Below are 21744 nucleotides of genomic sequence, written 5' to 3'. Positions count from 1 at the left end.
CATGGGAAACACAACAACCATGTATGATGTGAGGGAACTCCTCCATCATAAGTTGGCCATGCTCATGCAAATAGCTGCATTATCTGTAACCAGTTGGACAACATTCTTGGGTCCAACTTCTAGAATTACTAGCCATAACTGCTCATTGAGATATAAACCACTCTTGATTGCATCTAATGCATCCACAGCCAAGAAGTTGGTAATCAACCTCTTTCTGCTGCATTTCCATCCATGCAATAGGAAGACTAGTTGACTAGTTAGACAATATTCTTGGGTCCAACTTCTAGAATCACTGGCTGTAATTACTCATAGAGATATAAACTAGTTTTGATCGCATCTAATGCATCCACAGATTTTAAGAACATGCAACCTTGACAAAGAAGTTGATAATCTACCTTTTCCTGCTGCATTGCCACCCATCCGAGATGATACTACAACCATAATGTTTCCATCCTTCTTTGATTAGCTACATCCTCTCCCTCAAACTTTTACATTCTTCATTCAAATGTTAAACACAAAATTCTTCATATTTGATCATAGTGGCTTTATATCCCTTTCCAGAAACAAGTAAAGCATCCACCATGTCTTCCCTAAAGGTGAACAAATGATGTTAAAGGGAAGAGCATGAGCATAAATGAACCTCCTCACAGTCTCATTTACATTTCGGTGATATTAATTTTCAAAAGACTGTTTGAGAGTCATTTGAGTTCTGCATCCCAGATGCCCCAACTCAGCATTTGTGACAAGTTGCATGTTTAGGCAAATGGCCATCAAGAGTTGCATTTCCAATTAAGTATATAGAGCTTCCTTGAGAAGATTGCCCCATAAATGCTCCACTGCCTCCACTCCCTATGTCCCTATGTGACATTTGGGTGTTTGATCTTGTAGTAGGTGGTATTTGGGTGTTAGTTCCAGTTGCTCTTTATCACCAAGTTCTTCTCAAGTTATCTTCTGGATAAGTTTTCCAAAAAACTTCCTGGTTCTCATCACACAAAGCAATTTGGTGACCTGGGATTCACCCCAAATGTGCCTGGCAACGCTTCAAAGACCCTCCATACTCTTTGTTCCAATGCTTACAAATCCAACAATGCTGAGCATTATCATATGCTTCCGAGGATGGTGTCCTTACCCCAATCCTTCTCCACAGCTCTTCTTCTCTCTTCAGCATTGCTCGCTCAGCTCAAGAACAGCGAAAGGGTAAAAGAAAAAAATATTCTTTAACTTAGTTAAAGATTTTAGTAACTAACGCAAACGGCCGACAAAGGCGAGCACAAACGCAGCGTTTGCAAATGCTAAATTTCTAAATGCGTTTGTCGGTAATTATGCACTGCTTGCTGGAGTTAGATCGCTACACCACTATTATTGATGGTGCTAGATTGCTGCTTGCTAAAGCTAAATTGCTGCACCACTGTTATTGATGGAGCTGGATCACTGCTTGCTCGGGTGTGGCTGCCTTCATGCTGCTCTTGTCTGGTTGATCCACTGCTTGTTGAATGTGTTGCTCCTGGAGATCAGTGAGAACAAAAATAGCTTAAAACAGAGGAACGAAAAGTAGGAACCCTTACCAAGACGAAAAGCTGTTGCAGCAGTTCCGACACCAGCAAGAACTCCCGCCGTATTAGGGAGTACTCCCTGTTACAAGCTCAGTATCAATTCCGACCAGAAGTATGATATGCCAGACTAATTGCTTACCACATAGCAAGGGCCAATATCTTGATGCTTGGAATACAATCCTGACTGCGAGAAAGCATCCAACCCTGCAAGAGACCAAATATCAAACCAAACTTCCACTTAAAGCGAGATATGGAGAGGATTTTACATGGGAACAGAGAAGGCGAATGGACATGGCTAAGTTGCCAAGAAAACCAATGGATTGCATCACCTGTACATCATAAAACCATGCTGCAAATGCTTAACCGACAACGAAGGGCCAAAATTGAGCGCATATATACATATGGCCCGGCAATTCAGTTCAACCTGGAGAAATGAGAGAGTAAAACACGAGAAAGGACGGAGGAAAGTTTGTGCTAGTTTCTGCAACAAGTCAAGAGGAGCAAGGGGGCTTACGTCGGTTTCGTTGCGTCGTTGCAATGTACTTCCATCTCTGCATGTTTTAGAGAAGTCAGTGGAGTTGAAAAAAACAAAGTCGTCTTACGTTATTCTCATGTAGGGTGTTGTGATCGCTTGAAGCACCGAGTAGTCACACCTGTGGATCCCACAAGTCAGACGCCAAAGAGAAAAATAAAACAGAGAGAGATCGAGAGAAAGATGGCCTAGACTAACACAAAAGCTAGCAAAGCCAGAGAAGTTTCTAAGGGAAAACGAAAGGACTTAACTAGTTGGCCGCGGGCTTGAGAGCAAAACACACTCCATTGTCCGCTGTGACGACCTAGGAGGAAAAGTAGCCTGGTAAAGTTCTCCGCCATTGTCACCAGGACGTCAAGGGACGCCTTTCGTCGGCTGGGAGAGCTTGGAGAAGCGTCCAGTGGTTGCCTGCCTTTTGATATCTCCGCCAGCCAAGAAGGTTGGCTAAAATCCAAATCCTAAAACCTTCCCTCCAATGCTGTCTGCACACACACCTCCAGCAATCTGCAAGAAAGAAGCGTCAAATCTCCACTCAAGATACCTGTGTGAGAAGATATCCCCAAGAGAATGACAATTGCACTAACCCGAGTGTGGTGAAGTTCCAATGGAACTCGAAAGCCATTGAGAGAATAGTTATGTTCATATTCACCTATAACACCACAAAGATTTTCTAGTCGAGCCAGTTAAGTTTCCATCCAAAAAGAGAAACGAAAGTTCAAAAACCATCCCCGATCCATGTTGCACAGGAGGAACGTGAAGAAGCACAATTCTACAATCTGCCATCTCTTTGGTATCCTGTCGAACCAGGACTTTGGTTTGTCGTCCTCCACGCTAGCAGTAGTGGTGAACGAGTGGCTTTCATCGCTGGAAGTTCCTTTACTCGAATTCAGGCGCCTCGTTGGATTTTCGCTCGCTCTTCAGCTGATCTATACTCTCGGAACCTGGCGAAGAGGTCCCCCAGCAGTAAGCCACCATTTTTCTCCTGCCCGGCCTTAGCCTTGGAAAGAACGAGTTTTCCTTCTAGACCTCTGCTGCTTAGAGGAAAACTCTTGGAGCTCCCTCCTTTGTTGTCCCTGAATTCCCATAAGCCGGATAGAAACGAATGCAGGTGTCGGAAAAAGAAAATGAAAATCTTCACTCGCACCTACTCTCGTCCTAGACCGAAATTCGTGACGGGCGATGGAGCTGGCCGCACGACATCGTGGCCGACATTGCGAGATCCCTGTGCCATATATCGGAATGGAAGGCCAGAGCTGTGCCATAGATGAGAACCCCACCTCCAATCCACGCGATTGCTCCAATCTGCTGCTATCTCTCTCGGCTGAGAGCGCTCGTCAATCCGCCGCACCAGTCGATCGATCATGGTAGCGCGATCGCCTGCCCGGTAAGAATCTTTGCAGCTCGCCTGATCAAACGATCCACCGATTGTTCTACTCCTCCCACAATACTGCCATGTAGGCATGGCACATGTCACATGCTACGTAAGCTTAGCTCTAGATTGTGAAATTTGTTATGAAATTTTTCATTGCGTGATTCAACTGAATTTTACTTACGATTCATATATATTGAATCTTCAGATTTCTCTAGTGGCAAAGACGAAGATAGCGATGAGAATTACCAGCATTGTTGCCATGGGATGAGAGAAACGATCAAAACATATGAACTGAGACACGACACTGTCGAGAGGGAAATGGGGTGGGGTTTATAAAGAGTGCCCACAAACCTGCATGGCCTTTCTCATCCACCAACACAGATCTACCAGTTGTTTTCGCATGTAAATAAGATTCTATAAACGTTAATGGTTATTTAGTCCAAATCTATGGTTCGTGGACGATCTCATTGGGACTATCCTGCAAACTTCTTTCCTGATGAGAACTTTGGTCATGTCCATTTGAGCTCCTTTCCTGATGGTTGTTAGAGCTTGGACTATGCTGGTGGCCGTTGGAGCTTGCGTTTGATTGTCCGCCACCTTTTTTCTTGGTGGCCTTGACTTTTGCACGTAAGTTTGTGAGAGCGCTCTGGATTTGCTCCCCGAATTTGAAGTCGTCTCCCATCTTTTTGAAACAGAAATTTAAACAAGATTAATTGTTCCTCGTTAAAGTTGGATGATATACCTGGCTTACTAGTGCGTAGAGTGGCAGAGTTCTATAGCTGCTGAGACCCAACATGAGAAATCTAGCAAAAGGAGGAAGAGTTAAAAGAGATTTTACAAAAATTTCCCTACCCAATAACAAGGCGTGCCACAACAAAGCTGAGCTTGTTTCTGAAGCAGGAACCGAAACCGAAACTTGTCTGGGAAAAAATAATAAAAAAGAAATAAAAATTTAGAGAATGTCGCACACCAAAGGTACAGGCACTGACCCAAACCCAGACGAAGAAAGCGAGCTCAAATGCATTCTGAAAAAATAAAACAATGAACATATTTATAATATTTTTTGGGAATGATCAGTTACCTGGAAGAGTATAAAGTGAATAAGGTAAAGCATGATCTGTGGTTTCTTGAACCAGAACAAATTGTTTCTTAGATTCACAACCACGCACCTCACGCCACTCTGCTCTTCGGCAATCTCGACAGCCAGCGTGAGAATTACATGCTTGAGCTTGGCTCCAACCACAAGTAGCAGCTGCAGAATTATTCGTGAAAATTCTACCTTAATCCAGCTCTATAATACCACAAGAGGGATGAATCCAATCCAGAAATACGTATACCACCCTGCAAAATGAGAGCTTTATTAAAGGGCCCAATCAAACTAAAAGTCTCATACCATTGACATTAAGTAGCACGAATATAACAACAAACACCCACAATAGAGAACTGTTCATAATAATAAGTGATAGCCAACCATAATATTTGCCGTTACCTTATGCCAACTACCTTCTTGAAATCGTCCTCAAGAACACGGAGTATGTATTTGTGAAAGTCAAATGTGTTTGCAAGCCTGTGGTTCTAAGAAAAAAAACGAAAGAAAGTATTGTATGAGGCCGTCAAACTTTGCTTACATGGATAAAACCTTGACGAAGAGTATTGTATTCTGTGAAGGTGACACCGCTACCAAATTGTCCAAAGAAACAGGACTGGAACACCAGGCAAGACTAAGTAAAATTGAAATTAAGCTTTGACTTACGATCCAGCTGAGAGTAGAAGACGTGTTCCATATTGAACTGGTATGCTTCCTCAAAAATGTGTTCTGTCTTTTCAGGCCACTATTTGAGGCCACACCTGCATTGTCAAACACGAATAGTAATAATAATTTTTATAAGAATATAAGAATTCTGTTAATAATATTAAACGAAGAATACCTGGTGGATCCTCGCAAACCAGAGCCTGTGCCCTCTTCTCCCAGGCATTCCATGCATGAACCTGGGTAAAATGTCAAACCACATTTTTAGGAGCTTGATAATCTAAATACCCTTTCAAACCTGGAGCCTGGCTAATAGTAATGTGAAGCAACTGTAGACGACATGGCCAATTGCAAGCACAAAGATGAAAATGTGGAGCTCATGGATGCTTTCGGCTGAGATGAATGGGATCTTTCCCTGGTGAACAACAATAGCAACATTTTTTTTGGATAGCCATATAGTATAATTTGATAATTAACCTTTTGGAAGCACTCCGAGACTGTGTTGCCCCCGCCTGCAAGAAATCTTCGCGGGTGATCTTCGTCTACATTGACAAAAAGTAGCCTCCTTGAGTGCGGCGGGGATGGGCTGCTCTTGGGGCTCTCACCGAGCAATTGCACCGCAGTCGCGTTGATCTTACAGGGAAGAAAATGGTTGATGTAGCTGCGTGGCACACAGATTTTGGCTATGGACGGCTGCAGCACGTTTAGCAGAAGAGAAAGAAATCCCAAAAGCATGAGCTCTGAGGCAAGAGAGATGAAGAGATAAGTTCTCGGGAAAATTCATAGACTTGGCGCAACCTTCTTTGACTTTGTCAAGAGCTTTGTCTAGAGATTTCTCCGGACGCTTGCGTACCCACTGTCAATCACTCCAATTGCAATCAATCCTCGATCAAAGTTCGTCTGGATGTATACCTTGCCAGTGTAGTGAATCGCTCGCTCCAGCAGCAATGACACGAGAATAAAAGCGCCACAAACCAGCGCAAATGCCCATGTTGGAGTGATCTCCAGAGAACCGCCTTGCAAGCTGCTGTGAGACTCTTCCCCGGCCATGGCCGATCGCCCAAAAGACGAATGTCCATTTTAATAGCGTCAACATGCTCTAAAACAAATTTTTAAAAAGAGAGAGAGAGAAGAGATCACATCAATCGCCAAAGGAGAAACTTTCGTCGTGCATGAGAACATTAATCACTGTTTCCATGGAAAGTCACCTAGAATCCACGAACCATTCAACACGGATTTGGCAGGAGATAAAGCCTTGCTAGAAATTCTTCATGATCCAATCCCTCTGCTCTTAATTCTCTCTACGTTATGCCACGATCTAAGTGAACTGTAGCCCTAGAAATTTTGGTGCAATCAAATTCCAAAATCAAGCTTAAAAACCAAAGAAATGGAACGGAAGACACCAGCGCTTTTAAGTCTTAACATCGTGGCTTTTACATTCATTGATGCCACTCCTCGGCAATGATCACAAATCTTCATGACTAAATGATAGTTTAAGATTTCCTTTTTTAATGCTTTTCTGGTCTATTGACTGGTTTTCAAACTAGCTTGAATTCATGATAGTAAGATAATAATATCTGAAATAATTTGTTAATAGGTAATTTTCAATACCTATAGTTACATTTGCGACAATCATTTTCATCACTATCACATTACTAGATCCCTCACTATTTTCTCTACACACCATTGCCATTCTTTGCAACAAATACTTGCACTGGATAAATACTTTTTAACAACAGTAGAGATTATTTAAATCTGACATGTAATTTAAAAGATATAATTGAAACTTTACATCATTGTGACATATTAAAACTTTTGGAGTGGTGCCAACATAATTTAGCATATGCCCAAGCCACTTTCTTAAGCAAGCTATTAATTGCTAACACATTCTCTTGCTCCAAGCATCTGTGGATAAATGCACAATTAAATGAAGTTTTCAATTGTAGTGCATGTGGTTTTTACCCTTTATCCTATGATGATTTACCATAGGATAACACTACGAAGCAAAACCTAAACCCTCCATATGCCACGTGTTATATACCACGTGTGACATATCACGTGTCCATAAGACAGTGGTGTGGAACCCAAAGTTCAGGGCCTTGGGCCACTGAACAAAAGAACGGTGTCAAACCCTTAAGGTTGGAGCCAACGAGTGATAGAACCGGACCATAGAGCAACTCTCGAGCATACAACCCAAGGAGCAAAGGGACATGATATTGTAGCGCACTTTATCTTTCTCCCCTTAAACCAACTGGAAAAAGGGCAATTGCTTGATGAAAGAGCCCTTAATGGCTATTTTATCCCTATTTATCCCCCAAAGTTCCAAAGATCCATAGTGATAATATATCCAAATCTCATCCCATGATCACATATGCTACACTCATCCCCGCTTCAAAGATGTCAATGTCCTCATGGAGCAACTCCTGAGTATATAGCCCAAGGAGCAAAGGGATAGGATACTGTAGCGCACCTTATCTCTATCCCCTTAAGCCAACTGGAAAAGGGGCAATTACTTGATGAGAGAGCCTTTAGCTATTTTATCTTATTTGATCCCTCAAGGTTCCAAAGATCTACGGTGATAGTATATCCAAATCTCATCCCATGATCACATGCGCTACACTCACCCCCCCCCCCCCTTCAGAGATATCAATGTCCTCATTGATTATTGACTAACAACCCCTACTGAGGAGTCCATTTCTGCATTGAATCTACTAGCTATTCCATGTGAGGCAACTAGTCATCCACTTGTACCGCAGTCCCACGGTGGCTACTTTCGTCCGTGGATACTCCACACAAAAGGAACTACACTCACCCCCCCCCCCCTTCAGAGATATCAATGTCCTCATTGATTATTGACTAACAACCCCTACTGAGGAGTCCATTTCCGCATTAAATCTGAGGAGCCAAGGGGAACCAACACTTCCATTTCCGCATTGAATCTACCAGTTATTCCATATGAGGCAACTAGTCATCCACCCGTACCGCAGTCCCATGGTGGCTACCTTCATCCGTGGATACTCCACATAAGAGGAAGGACATATGCATGGATGCCCAATATGTATGATTTTAAATTTAGGGGTAGGAATATACCTTGCTCAAGGGTATATTATATTTTTTTAAGTAGCCACTAATCAATAGGAATTGAACTTGTGCCATTTGCTCCGATACCAACTATAACACATCTTATCTCTCTCCCCTTAAACCAACTGAAAAAGGGGAAATTGCTTAATGAAAGAGCCCTTAGTGGCTATTTTATCCCCATTTATCCCCTAAGGTTCCAAGGATTCATGGTGACAGTATATCTAAATCTCATCCCATGATCACATGCACTACACTAACATTTTGAATTGTTTATAATAGCTACAACTTTCAAGTTCAAATTGCCATTATTAACTTTCACCTTTTCATTATTATAATTATTCTTTCTCACACTTTTGCCTTTATTTATTCCTTCACACATTCATTATCTTCTTCACTTTAGCATTTACCACCACTAAGTAATACATCCTGTTGTCACTATCCACTCTTGAAACTTTTAAAGGCAACTTCAAAGCTTATTCAAGGAATTTCACATAGGTTTGAAGACTATGTAGCCATAATCTAAATTTAATTTTTGTTATCCTTAATCTCCCTGCCTCTTTGCTTTTTTATTTTATTTTTCTTCTCTATCTTTTCAACTTTGCTTTCCTCTTTTTTTTCTATTTTTTCTCTACTTTCACTAAGTGTTTAATTTGCCTTTAGGATTTATCCCACTAGGTTTTTCCTTTAGTCTCTTTGGTTTTCTTCTTCATTTCACATTTCCCTCATTTGGTGTAGCATTTTAGCATGACTTTTATAGCTTTGTTATAAGTTCTTTTTACACTGGAGAGTTTACTCAATCCCATCATAGTCATCTTTTGCGACATGGAACACTTAAAATATGTTAGTTCCTAAAATATTCCTCTCTACAGGGCTAAGGCATTTAAGGGCATTTAGAAGAATTGAGAGCTTGTAAGAGAAGTTAAGAGATCTCCTAATACAAGATCTCTATAATTGCACTTTATACTTTAGAGGGACAAGTTTGAGGAATTTCAATATCAATTTACTAGAATTGAACTACATACAAGGAGATGTTTTATAGGGCTCTAACCCTTCAAGCTTCCTACTTGGAAGAGGGTTATCTCATACATCAATGTTCAACTAGCTTCAGACAAAGCTAGTCAATTGACAACTCAATCAACCTTATGAATGATGGTCTAATGTTGCATGTAACAATGTTTGGTTTGCTTAATAATAGTGTTATTCCTACTTATTAATCCAATTGATCAAATAAAATTTATAACTATAAATATGTTTCTAATTTATAAACACAAGATTAATCTTATTGCATATCAACCATTAGATGGTAGAATAAAAAAGAATATACTAGAAAAGGTTTTTAAAAAATTATAAATAAGTTTATAAATTATAAATACAAGATCAATCTAAATAAATAACAACCATTAAATGATAAATATCCTAAAATTATTTTAAATATATTTCCGGTCACTCAAAGGGCAATGAAAAATACAATATCTACATAGTGAATCTTCCCACATCTACAACCACTTCCCACCATGTAGTGGTGTGTAGGTGTGAACAACCATAGGTGGAAAATGGACACCTACTTCTACAGCTGCTATACTCTTATTGCGTGCTTAATTCCTCCTTTGTAACAACACAATTGCCCAGCCTCTAATGATGTTTCTGCATTCAAAGGAATTTAGGGAGCATGAGCTCAAGGGAGAGAGGGTCATTAGTGACCCTAGATAAAACATGTATATACTAGTGATTTATTAACCCAATGACACTATAACGGTTCCCACCTTGTATTGATCTCCTAGCCTCACGCTAACTCCAAAATCCCCTTCCCCTTTAATCTATCCCCCTGATACTTCAAGAACACGCCAGCTGATCCTCGCTAACAACCTGTCCCCTTCCACATTGAACTTTTGAGCCATGTCAGCACGAGGGCCGCTATAAATGTGGTCTTGCTGTTGGAACGTTCCAATTGCCAGCATGGAATCCTCACCCCCATTGACAATCCCCAGTCAAAACAATCTAAGCTCTGTGTGGTCACCAAGTCCCTTGCTAAATGCGAGCCTAATTGTTAGCAGGCTCCCCATCACAGCTGCTAAATCGATCCAGTAGAGCAAGCGCTGACACAGCTCACAATGGAGTTTCGTGGGCCTGGTTGCCACATCTCCAATCTGATCCAACTCCTCCCTGCCAGACATCATCAATATCAGGCTCGATCCTCACCACCAAGGTGATCATGCAGGGCTCTGAATGCTCGCCAGATGATGTGACTGGGCAAGCAGGGGCGTGTTGGGCTGAGTCGGCATATCCGTACGCAAGATCCAGGTGGCGTGTGCCCTAGGCCCTACTGAGTCACTGTGGTAAGATGACAAGTAGACCAGTGGTTGTGTTTGCTAGCATGGGCTTAGTGGGGGATTGTTGCACCGGTGTCCATCATGAATGGCATGGACTTCGCCCTTGCAATGGATGGCGAGAATGGTGAGGAAGCTTTGGTCTCTGGGCTCACTTATTGTTGGGAGGCAAGAAGAGGGTTGGGTTGGGGTGACAAGTGCTGGATTAGGGTGACAAGTGCTGCGTTGGCGATGATGCGAAATGGAATACAATTTTTATGGTTTTGTGAGTATTCTAGTTTGAAATAATGGTTTGTAACATGGTTTATGTGTTAGTTTACCATTGTTTTTGATATTTGATTGGCCAAACTTCAATGGCTCAAGAAGCATGGTGGGCCAAACTCCAATGGCTTGAGCACCATCATATAATTGAGCTCCTCGCTGTTTGGATTGTCTATGGCTGTCATAATGATAATATTATCATATAATTGATTACCAACCATAATATTCACCCTCACAACCATTTTGAAATTGTCTTCAAGAACATAAGTACATACTTCTGAAAGTCAAATGTGTGATTCTACCAAGAAGAAAGAAAGTGCATGTGTGAAACAAGTTTTTCTTATTTTTGACAGAGAGTATTGTATTCTGTGAATGTCACGCTACCAAATTGCCCAAAGAAACAAGCCTGGAACATCATAAGGTCAGGTTAAGTATTTTTAAGTATTGAACTTAAGCTTTGATTTACGATCCAGCCGAGAGTATGAGACGTGTTCCAAATTGAGTTGGTATACTTCCTCAAAAATGTGCTCTATTTTTCCACCTGCACACGAATAAATAATATTATTTTAATTATGGAAAAGATTACCAGGCAGAGCCTGTGCCCTCTTATGAAATATTGTTGATATAATCTTAGATCATTTTTAAGACCTGGAGGCTGGCTAATAGTAATGTAAAGCAATTGTAGGCGACATGACCAATGGCAAGCACAAAGATGAAAATGTGGAGCTCATGAACACCTTCAGCCGAGATGAATGGGATCTAGCAATGAGACAATGGTGATTGTTTGAATGTAATATACGTTTTGGAAGCACTGCTATACTGTGTTTCTCCCGCTGGCCAGAACTCTTCGTGGATGATCTTTGTCTACATTGAGGAATACTAGCCTCCTTGAGTGTGGCGGCAATGAGCTGCTCTTGGGGCTCTCTCCGAGCAATTGCACCTCATTCGCATTGATCTTGCAGGGAGGCAAATGGTTGATGTAGCTGCGTGAGACACAGATTTTGGCTATGGACGGATGCAGCACATTTAGCAGGAGAGAAAGAAATCCCAAAAGCATGCTCTGAGTCTCGGGAGAATCAATAATTCTTTTACTTTATCGAGAACTTTCTCCGGACGCTTGCGTACCCACTTCCAATTTCGATCAATCCTCGATCAAAGCTCTTGTCAGCGTAGTGAATCGCTCGCTTCAGCAGCAATGAGACCAAAATAAAAGTGGCAGCGCAAATGCCCATGTTGGAGTGATCTCCAGAGAACCTCCTCCGTGAGACTCTTCCCCTACCGTGGCGGATCACCTAAAAGACGAAAGGCCGAATCGCAAAAGGGAAACTTTCGTCGTGTATCTGTTTCCTTGGAAAACCCAACAAAGCCTCGTTAGAAATATTCCTGCTGTGAAGCCCTAGAAAAGTTGGCGCGAAGTTTCAAATCAAATCCGTGAAGTTTACTCCAAAGTCATGGGAGACAAGCTTGAACACCAAGGAATGGAATGGGAGACACTGCCATTGCTTTTAAGCACCACATCAAGGCTTCTACATTCATTGCTGCTGCTCCTAGGAGATCTTCCATTCCTTTCCGCCATGATCACCCGGATCCTCCCCTTTCTCTGGCTCTTTCATGGCATCATCGCCAATGCCGCGCTCGTTGCCCCAATTCAGCCCTCCTCTCGCCTCCCAACGACGAGCGAGCCCGGCGATCAAAGCTTCCTCGCCATTCTCGCCATCCATCGCAAGGGCGATCATCCAAAGCCCACGCCATTCACGATCGACACCGGCGCTACGCTCCCTCTCTATCCCTGCTCCAAGCCCACGCTGGCAAACACAAGCTTCACGCTCTCCACCACCACTGGTCCACCTGTCGTCCTACGCAAGATCCAGGTGGCGTGCGCCCCCGTACGAATCGCTGGCCTGGGCCCTGCTGAGTCAGCCCTACACGCCCAGCTGGCGAGGGCAGCTGGCCTCCCTCTCACCTTCTCCTACTGCTTGCCCTCTGCCGGCTATGGCGCTCTCTTTTTTGGCGCCACCAGCTATAGATTTGGCGCGAGTGGCCGGGGATTTAAAATTTTAAAATTAGGGCTTTCGCGCCTGAGAGCATCGTCAGGCTTTTACAGTGCTCGGGTGGCAAGCATTGAATTGGGTGGCGTGAGGATAGCGCTTGATCGCGATGCCCTCTTTGGGACGCATCGCCGCTACACTGCCCTACCAGACGCGTCCTATAGAGCCCTGCGCGATCGCCTTGTCGCCCAATCCAATGTGAGCCGCGCCAACGCTCGATTTGGGGCGCTCGACCTCTGCTACCGGATCGATTCGGCGGCGGCGATGGAGAGCCTGCCGACGATCAGGCTCGCGTTTGCCGGGGGATTCGTGTGGGAGATTGGGGCGGCGAATTACTTGGTGCCCACGCGAGAGCCCGGATTGTTTTGCGTGGGGATTGTCAATGGGGGCGAGGATTCCACCCCGGCGATTGGAACGTTCCAGCAGCAAGACCACGTCCTGGAATTCAATCTCGCGAAGAAAACGCTGGGCATTAGTAAATCGCTGGTAGGCATGGGTGGTAATTGTGCCGATTTATTGACTCCAATGGTAAATTAGCATTGGTAAACTGCGCGTGCTTTACTACAGTATCAGCGATTGTTTTCTTTCCTTCCACGTAATAAACGTTTATGGTAGCGATGTTTTGCTTTCCTTGGGAAAGCAGCTTATTGACATTTGTGTTGGATCGATGGAGATCTTTTATATAGATTATATGGTTTGGTTCAAGTACACGCGAAGAAAATTTCGATGCGTTAGAAAGACGAGACAACACAAGCCTGTGCACGACGATTTTGACAATTAAGGGCTGGAATATCCCCAATTTTTTTTTTATTGACGATGCGCGGCGGTTGATCAATCCGTCCACACAATCCCCACCACACGATCCTGAAGGCGCGGCGATCCTGAGAAATCAAGTGGATGGAGACGGGGTGTAAGAGAAGTCCTGCCAAAATTCTCACCCACAAAACCATGATCCAGTGAAAATCCCACCGACGCGCTCGATCGACACGAGAACCCGAAAGCTATGTGCCGCCAATTCTCTGCTGCTGCCAAACCTCTAGACTCCCGGAGTTTTCATCCCCCAGGTCGGACACATCGCTGCGAGCGCCGCAATTGTCCGGGAAGAAACCGTCGTGGTCGTCGTCGTCCAATCCGTCCCAAGAGGAGGAAGGATCGAGAGGAGCCACCCAGGCGTCGTCGATTCCCAAAAATGGAGCTTCCAGCGGCCTGAGGTCCTCGAGATTCTTGAGCTGGTCTTCCAGATACTCGTTCACCCTTTGCTGCTTCTCGCTCTCCAGCCCTTCATTCCCACTTGTTACCGGATCGTCGCCCCAGAAGAATCCATCGCCGGCGCTGCGGTGCTTGTAGCGCCTCCGCCGGCTCTTGTGACGCCCCAGCTGACGCCTCGATCGGGCCAGCCCCGCGATCCCCAGCATGAAGAGCATGAACATCACCAGCAGCGGCGAGAAGAGCACCAGGATGAGGACGCACACTGGGCTGAGGCCGAGGAGGAGCAATCCAGTGACCAAGGGATGGCTCCGGAAGAGGAATGTGATCTCCGACATCTTGCAAGAACAGGAGAGATTCCCCCCACGCCCCCCGATAATTTCTTGCAAGACACTTACGAGCGCATAGATTGAGATCTCGAGCGATCGGCTCCTCGCTATGAGAATTTCACCAGGCGCCTGCCACGGAATCCAACAGATTCCAGAACCAGCACGGAATCGACAATCCCTGCGATTCTCTGCTCACTCGCGGCGATTCTCCCCAAGATCCGTGGAGAATGCCAGGAAATCCCCCTGCCGATCACCGGCAAGAAGAGGAATCGAGAGCACAAGATCCAAACCCTAAATCGACGCAACGCACAGGCAGTGGCGAAATGAGCAGGACCCATTCCCCCGCGGAAATGCCCAAGTGGAGATTCCATAAAGCGCGAGCCACCGGCTGGCGCCGGGCACTTGCCGGTCAGCTGCCGGGCTGACGTGTAGCTCTGCGGACACGTGTCTAGCTGACGCGCCGGCGGCATGCAACACGCGCAGATCCGTCGGATAAGCTCAAACGGACGGTCGCATCGCCACCCCAGTACGAACAAATCCATTGGCCGCGGGAGAATGGAGAAGGGCACTCACACACACTTAACAGTGGGAATGTTTGCTCGTCTCTTTGTGTAACAGAGGCAAACAAACAAAGAGAGAACGCGATGGAGGGATTGAGCGAGTGAGCTTTAGATTATAACGCACTGCATTGGGCTTTGCTATTGCACGACAAGAACAAAATCCCGGGGAGACCCTTTTGCTGGATTTGGCGATCTGATCTCATCTTTCGGATCGATCGTTATAAAAAAATGGGCTTTTGACTCCCAATGACTGGATGGTTGCATGGGTTTAAAATTCACACATTCTGTGGTCAAATTCCAACTTTCAAATGGACTTTCAATTTGTTACAAGACCATTTCTGGATAATTCACAAAAACCGTCGCGAGGGTCAACGGCAGATTTCCGAGTTTCCGTATCACTTCTTTGGAGCGTCCTTGGGTTTCTTCGTGCCATACTTTGATCTTCCCTGCTTGCGGTTGGCGACCCCGGTGAGATCCAGCGTCCCTCTCACGCAGTGGTACTTGACGCCGGGCAAATCCTTGACCCTGCCACCACGAACCAGCACGCAAGAGTGCTCTTGCAAATTGTGGCCCTCACCGGGGATGTAGGCGTTGACGACGTTCTTGTTGGAGAGCTGGACCTTTGCAATCTTGCGGAGAGCCGAGTTGGGCTTCTTGGGCGTCACCACCGACACCCTCAGGCAAATGCCCCTCTTCTGAGGGCAGCCCTGGAGCGCTCGCGTCCTCTTTGCGCTCTTGGAGGGCTTGAGTGTGGTGGCATCGCAGCTCACGTCGGTGACGTCCTGGTGGTCGTCCAGGCGAGGGACTGGAGGCGCTCCAAGCTGCGAGGATGTTAGCAAGGATGCAAGAGAATCGAGAGAAAGGGCTGACCTGTGATGAAATGCCGGGGAGTTTTGCTCCCAGTCCCAGTTTGCTCGGCTCAAATGACGACGCCGGAGACGCACAGCAGCTTACCTTGCGGTGAATTGGAACTGGGCGTGAGAGCACGACTGCCTTGCGAGAAGACAAGCGCCCGCTAGCCCAGAAACTCGACGGGGATAGCGCCATGGTCGCCATTGCCATTGCTTACGCTCGCCCTAGCAATTGACTTGACTTTCAACCACAAGCAAATGGTCAACTTTCGTTTCATGCTCTTTGCGTTCCACAGAGATCATCCGCATCGAAACAAGCAAGCGCGATCATCTTAGTTGCAAGGGAATCATTACTTTGACGTACTTAAAAAGAAGAGCCTTCCACACAGAACTCGAGCAATCTTTCTTCCGCCACAATCGTGGTGACGATGATCTCTCTTTTCGCCGCATCGCTGCTCTTGCTGCTACTTCTCGCCAATGCCGCCGATCCAGATCCACTCCAGGATCACTGCGTTGCGGATCTAGACTCGGAGATCCAAGTCAACGGCTTTCCCTGCAAGCCGAGCGAGAACACGACCGCCAGCGACTTCAAGTTCTCGCGCCTCGCAAATCGCGGCAACACCAACAACGAGCTGGGACTGTGGATCACCCGCGCGAGCGTGGAGGAGTTTCCAGGGGTGAACACCATGGGCTTGTCCTCGGCGCGAGCAGACTACGCGGCCAAGTATGGGATGAATCCCCCGCACGTCCATCCCCGGGCCTCGGAGACGTTCTACCTCTTCGAGGGCGATCTCATGTACGTGGGATTCGTGGACACGGACTACAAATTGTATGCTACGTACCTGACTTGCGGAGATTTGTTTGTGTTCCCTCGGGGGCTTGTGCATTTCCAGCTCAATGTGGGCCGCAACCCGGCGTCTGCCTTCGTCTCGTTCAACAGCCAGCGTCCGGGGCTCTTGCATGTCAATCGCGGCCTCTTCGCAACCGATCCCCCAGTCTTGGACGAGGTGCTCACGAGGAGCTTCGCGATCTCGGAGGAGATGCTAAAGATTATGAGAGGAGAGATCGAAGAACAGTTTGAGGGCACTAACATTGACTAGAGATTCATGCTGGAGTTCAAGCTGACTTGTCAAAAGATCACAACCTTCATAGAAATAAAAAAACTGGACTGCTACAGTCAAAGTGCTTTGGACTTCCTTCTGAGACTTCTACGAGGTCTGGGTTTGAACCTGGAGATGGCGTGACCGTCCGAATCGTTGCCGCTGTCGCTACTGATCGATATAACTTCGAGGCCGAGCTTGCGCTTGCCAGGATTTCGAGTCGCGGCGGCCATGACTGGCTTTTTCTTACGATCACTCACGGAGCTGCTGTGAGAGTCGTCCACACTGGATGATCCAAGGTCCAGCTTGCGCTTGCAGGGTTTTGGAGTCGCGGCCGTGGCTGGCTTTTTCTTACGATCGCTCACGGAGCTGCTGTGAGAGTCGTCCACACTGGATGATGCAACAAAGGCAACGAAGCTTGCCACCTTCTTGAAATGCTCGTCCCGGCCGTGGCCCCTGGCATCCTGCTCGAGGACATAACCAACATACCTTTCCACGGCCGCGAAGACTCTGCCCGCCTGGGCCGTGGACCTCTCCAGCTCGTTCCACGGCGCCACCATCGCGAGAACACAGTGTGGATCCAGCCGCGCCATCTCCCAGGCCCGCAGCCTGGACAGGACCAACGAGTACTTCTCCAGGAGCTCGCTGGGAGCCTCGCGCAGTGGAGCGAGAGCCACCGCGAGGAAGGCCGCGAAGTTTTCAGCCTCGCCTCCTTGGCTGTGGTAGAGCCGGGGGTGGGGATGCTGCATGAGATCGCCCAGGAGATGCAAGAGCTGCGCCTTGTTTGGGCGTGGCCTTGTTCCAATGCGGTGGTAGATCCTGGCCAGAGCTTCCATGAGATTCTCGTTGAGAGCGAGAGCCTTGCGAGCTCCCTCGCTTGGCTGCCGCAAGAGCTTGATCACTCGCAGGACCTGGGGCTGGCTGAGATTCATAAACTTCATGCGAAGGCAGTCCTCGATTTCGGCTACGCCCAGGCTCTCGAGAAACACGACGAGCTTGCAGCGGCACTCGGCCACGAACCAATCCAAGCGGCCGCTGGGTGAGTCGATGAGAAGCAGCGCCCGCACGATCGTCTTCCACGAGACGAGGACGGTGGACCGCAGGAAATCGCGGCAGTGGGAGCGCAACGGGAGGACGCACTCGAGGATCTGGAGCGCCAGGTAGAGGTCGAGGGCGGCCTCGACCGTGAGCGTGATGGCATCGCCATGGACGTACCTCTGGATGGTGTGGAATGTCTTGGCTCCCCCCGGGAGATCCAAGTCCAGGAGCTGCTCGCCGTCATGGTATCGCCGCAGCAAGAGCTTGCAGCTCAACAGCATGTCCATCGTGCATTGGATGTCGCTTCCCTCGATCTGGATCGCGAGCTGGCCGGCGCGGCATCGAGCGGCGGCGTGGAACTGGAGCGTGATCGATTGAGGGCGGACGCGCCCGCGCTCACGAACCATTCTTCTACGTGAAGAAAGAAAGAATAGAGAGTAGCAAAAAAATCTAGACGATGGGATACATTGATGAACAAATAAATACATCCACTGATTGATTAGTCATGTCGGTTGTAAGAGAATGGAAATAGTTCTGGCGGGGGTCGAACCCGCGACCTTCGGCTCATAAGACCAACGCTCTGACCAATTGAGCTACAGAACTTTTTGGAAAAAAAAAGCATTTTTTGCCCTTAAACAGGTTAATCTCGAAAGCATAAAATCAGAATATTCGCAAAGAGAATCTTTGTTCTTTCATATGGTTTCGATCGTCTCGAGCGAGATGATCCAGCCCGCGGCGGCGATCCCTCCTGCTAGATTCGAGCTCACCGCATTCGACAGGATCATGAGGTACGTGCCATACCAGAAGCGCGTGCTCTTCTTCGCGGCGCCGCCTGGAGTGGAGGATGATCTCTTCGCTCGAGTGATGGGCGACCTCAAGAGGAGCCTGGCCGAGGCGCTGGTGGTGTTCTATCCCCTTGCGGGGGGGATGCGATCCACCGGCGAGACGCTCGAAGGGCTGGAGCTGGATTGCACGAGCGATCGCGGCGTGAAGCTGAGCGTCGCGGAGGCATCGTTGCGGCTGGGCGATCTCGCTCCGGATTTCGAGCCATCCATGTTCTGTGATTCCCTGTGTGAGATTGGATCCCCAGAGCCGGCCCATCCCTGGAAGCCCGAGGATCCCTTGCTCTTCGTCCAGGTAAAAGATTGCAAGGCCGAGAGAGGACGAGATCTTTTGGCTGTGCTGTGCCTAGGTGACGAGATTCCAGTGTGGAGGCCTCAGCATTGGAGTCGCGTTTAGCCACCAGGCCATGGACGGGATCAGCGCCTGGAGATTCATTGCCTGCTGGGCCAAGCTCGCGAGATCCGGCCTCGACCGGGGCTCCCTCTCCCCGAAAGAGATCCCTGGTCCATTCTACAGCTACAAGGAAGAAACTCCAGCCATGGATCGAGATGAGCTACTCGCGGCTGGAGCCGCCGGTGGATTCTTGCCGCTGGAGAGCGCCGAATCCATGCCGCCGCTACCGCTTGGCACCAAGATCTTCAAGCTGGATCGAGCCGCGATCGAGAGCCTCAAGATCGAGGCTGGCATCTCGGCCAGCGACGGCAAGAGATTCACCACGTACGAGGTCGTGTGCGCGAATTTCTGGAAGAGGATGACGATTGCGAGAGCTCTGCCCTGTGGATCGGCATCGAATTTCATCATCCTCGCCAGCGGCCGCGGCAAGATGGAATCCGTCCCCGAATCCTACTTCGGCAACGCCGTGATCTACTTCTTGGTGAGCGCCGCCGCCGAGGAGCTCGATCGAGAGCCGCTCTCCCACGCCGCCGAGCTGATCCACCGGGCAATCGCGGCGGGCGACGAGCAGAGAGCCAAGAAGATCACGGCATTCATGGACCGAGAGATCGCAAGGCTCGTCACTGGATACCGGATCTATCCCTTCCACATCGTCGTGAGCTCCCCGCGGCATCCGGTGATGGAGTGTGACTTTGGATTTGGGCGGCCGCTGGGGTCGAGCTTTGGGACCAATGATCTCCACGAGGGCAAGATCTATCTCTTCCCTTCCGCGGAAATGGACGGCGGGATGAGCGTCACGGCCGTGTTACAACCTGACGCCATCCAACGCCTCACATGACGCTAATTTGCCATATAAAACTCTAAAGGTTTAGGGCAAAACCAATAGATCTTTAATGCTCAGCTTTGTATTATATTTGACATTCAAGCCTCATGGACGCATTGACAAGCAAGTCCGCTTTGAGCTTCATCGTCATACTTCTCGAGCGCTCTTCCATGTCGATCCCGCCCGGGTTAGCAGGACTCCAATCGAATGCCTGGAGCAAACTAGCCATGAAAAATGGGATGGATCTCATCGCGAGTGGATAGCCAACACAAACTCTCCTCCCCGATGAGAATGGAAGGAAATCAAAGTTCTGCCCGTTGGGAGAGATGGAAGAGCCGACAAAGCGCTCCGGCTGGAACGCTTCTGGGTCGGACCAGCGAGCGGGATCACGTCCAATGGCCCATATGTTGATGAGAACCTTGCAGCCGCCAGGGATGGTGTAGCCTCCCAGCTTGACAGGCTTGGGATTCATGTGAGGAACTCCCAGTGGGGCCGCAGGGTGGAGACGCAGTGATTCCTTGACAATGGCTTCGATGTATGGAAGGCTTGGAAGATCAGACTCATGCACCACGCGAGCTCTCCCCACAACGCTGTCGATCTCGTCTTGGGCCTTGGACATGACCCACGGATGGTTTATGAGCTCCGCCATTGTCCACTCAAGTGTCACTAGTGAAGTTTGCATCCCCGCAATAACCATGTCCTGTCGCAAGAAAGAAAAAGTGATCACGACCACGATCTAAATGTTTATAAAACTTACCGAGAGCAGTGCCAAGATGGAAAGGTTGGACAAATTATCTTTGTCATTCAGAGATATAAGAACGTCGGTGAAGTCTCCAGGAATGAACCTGTCCCCAGCTTGATCTTTCCTTCGTCGGTGCTTGTCGATTTGATCCTCCAGCAAGAGCTTCAGGCGAGGAATGAGCTCCTTGTTGAGTTTCTTGTAGACTCCATGGAGATCCAGCCCGTCAAGTGCTGGAAGCAGGGCTCCAATGTTCAATTGCAAGCTTAGAGAGGTTATGTTCCGAATGAGATCCACCACTTCCGGCCTCAGCTCGCTAAAAAGAACCAGGCACAACGAATTTGACAAGAGTTTACCGAAAACCTCTTGCAGGTTGATTGTTGTCCCCGATTGCTGGAAAATGGTCTTGACTGTATTCTTCATCTCTGACTCCCGAAATCCTGAGCTTGCATTCAGCATACTGTTGCTAAACAGGTGTGTGCTGCAAATCTTCCTCATTCTCTTCCACTTATCACTGATGGGCGCTAGGATGAGATCGTTCCAGTTGTGGCTGACAATCCGGAAGAACTCCTCTGCCGGCCGGCTTGCAAACTCGAGGTCGTGGGCCTTAAGAACCTGAGCTGCCATTTCGTTGTTATTCACCACCACATATGGGACCATTCCGATCTTGAGGTAGACAATTGGCCCATACTTCTTGCTAATTTTTGCGAAGTGGTGGTGGAGTGGCTGCTGGAGGGAGAACAGCGCTCCAAAAATGGGGAAAGAGAATGGACCTGGAGGGAGCCGCCGTTGCGACGATTGAATTCTCCCAACCAGGAGTGATATTGTGACCCAGCTGATGCCTAGGACGAACAAGGCCACAACCAAATCCATTCATTCTAAGCTGGTCTGGATCTACATGCCATGGCCATGTTATAGCCATGTTATAGTGAACATCA

General features: G+C 47.5%; 6 protein-coding genes and 1 non-coding gene across 7 annotated transcripts; 3 read left to right on the top strand and 4 right to left on the bottom strand.

The window, feature by feature from the left end:
- Nucleotides 1-3850: 3850 nt before the first annotated feature.
- On the bottom strand, nt 3851-6280 carry LOC9662475 (MLO-like protein 13). The gene is made up of 15 exons (XM_024683463.1): nt 6120-6280; nt 6006-6063; nt 5685-5947; nt 5506-5622; nt 5386-5446; nt 5211-5305; nt 5086-5160; nt 4947-5032; nt 4851-4900; nt 4758-4798; nt 4539-4709; nt 4447-4482; nt 4310-4377; nt 4200-4260; nt 3851-4139 (listed from the first exon to the last, which is right to left on the bottom strand). Exons 1-15 carry the CDS (start codon nt 6255-6257, stop codon nt 3903-3905), a joined length of 1557 nt encoding a protein of 518 aa, XP_024539231.1. The 5' UTR covers nt 6258-6280; the 3' UTR covers nt 3851-3902.
- Nucleotides 6281-12418: 6138 nt separating this feature from the next.
- Nucleotides 12419-13542, top strand: LOC9658253 (basic 7S globulin 2). The gene has a single exon (XM_002962109.2). It carries the CDS (start codon nt 12451-12453, stop codon nt 13459-13461), a length of 1011 nt encoding a protein of 336 aa, XP_002962155.1. The 5' UTR covers nt 12419-12450; the 3' UTR covers nt 13462-13542.
- A 1762-nt stretch (nt 13543-15304) lies between these two features.
- On the bottom strand, nt 15305-16122 carry LOC9658251 (ribosomal protein S12, mitochondrial). Its single transcript, XM_002961619.2, has 2 exons — nt 15890-16122; nt 15305-15840 (listed from the first exon to the last, which is right to left on the bottom strand). The coding sequence occupies exons 1-2, from the start codon at nt 16079-16081 to the stop codon at nt 15415-15417; spliced, it is 618 nt and encodes a 205-aa protein (XP_002961665.2). The 5' UTR covers nt 16082-16122; the 3' UTR covers nt 15305-15414.
- A 176-nt stretch (nt 16123-16298) lies between these two features.
- On the top strand, nt 16299-16970 carry LOC112348485 (germin-like protein 1-1). Its single transcript, XM_024681114.1, has one exon. The coding sequence runs from the start codon at nt 16299-16301 to the stop codon at nt 16968-16970; it is 672 nt and encodes a 223-aa protein (XP_024536882.1).
- A 1567-nt stretch (nt 16971-18537) lies between these two features.
- On the bottom strand, nt 18538-18611 carry TRNAI-UAU. The gene has a single exon. It is a non-coding gene; the product is annotated as a tRNA-Ile (tRNA).
- LOC9658250 (rosmarinate synthase) lies at nt 18592-20142 on the top strand. Its single transcript, XM_002962108.2, has 2 exons — nt 18592-19145; nt 19201-20142. The coding sequence occupies exons 1-2, from the start codon at nt 18705-18707 to the stop codon at nt 20080-20082; spliced, it is 1323 nt and encodes a 440-aa protein (XP_002962154.1). The 5' UTR covers nt 18592-18704; the 3' UTR covers nt 20083-20142.
- Nucleotides 20130-21694, bottom strand: LOC112348960 (flavonoid 3'-monooxygenase-like). Its single transcript, XM_024682429.1, has 2 exons — nt 20825-21694; nt 20130-20767 (listed from the first exon to the last, which is right to left on the bottom strand). The coding sequence occupies exons 1-2, from the start codon at nt 21677-21679 to the stop codon at nt 20153-20155; spliced, it is 1470 nt and encodes a 489-aa protein (XP_024538197.1). The 5' UTR covers nt 21680-21694; the 3' UTR covers nt 20130-20152.
- Nucleotides 21695-21744: the final 50 nt, after the last annotated feature.

The sequence above is a fragment of the Selaginella moellendorffii genome, unplaced genomic scaffold (genome assembly GCF_000143415.4).
Source record: "Selaginella moellendorffii unplaced genomic scaffold, v1.0 SELMOscaffold_1, whole genome shotgun sequence".
Lineage (NCBI taxonomy): Eukaryota > Viridiplantae > Streptophyta > Lycopodiopsida > Selaginellales > Selaginellaceae > Selaginella > Selaginella moellendorffii.
The sequence above is the reverse complement of the archived record's forward strand: the minus strand, read 5'-3'. Positions and strand labels throughout refer to the sequence as shown.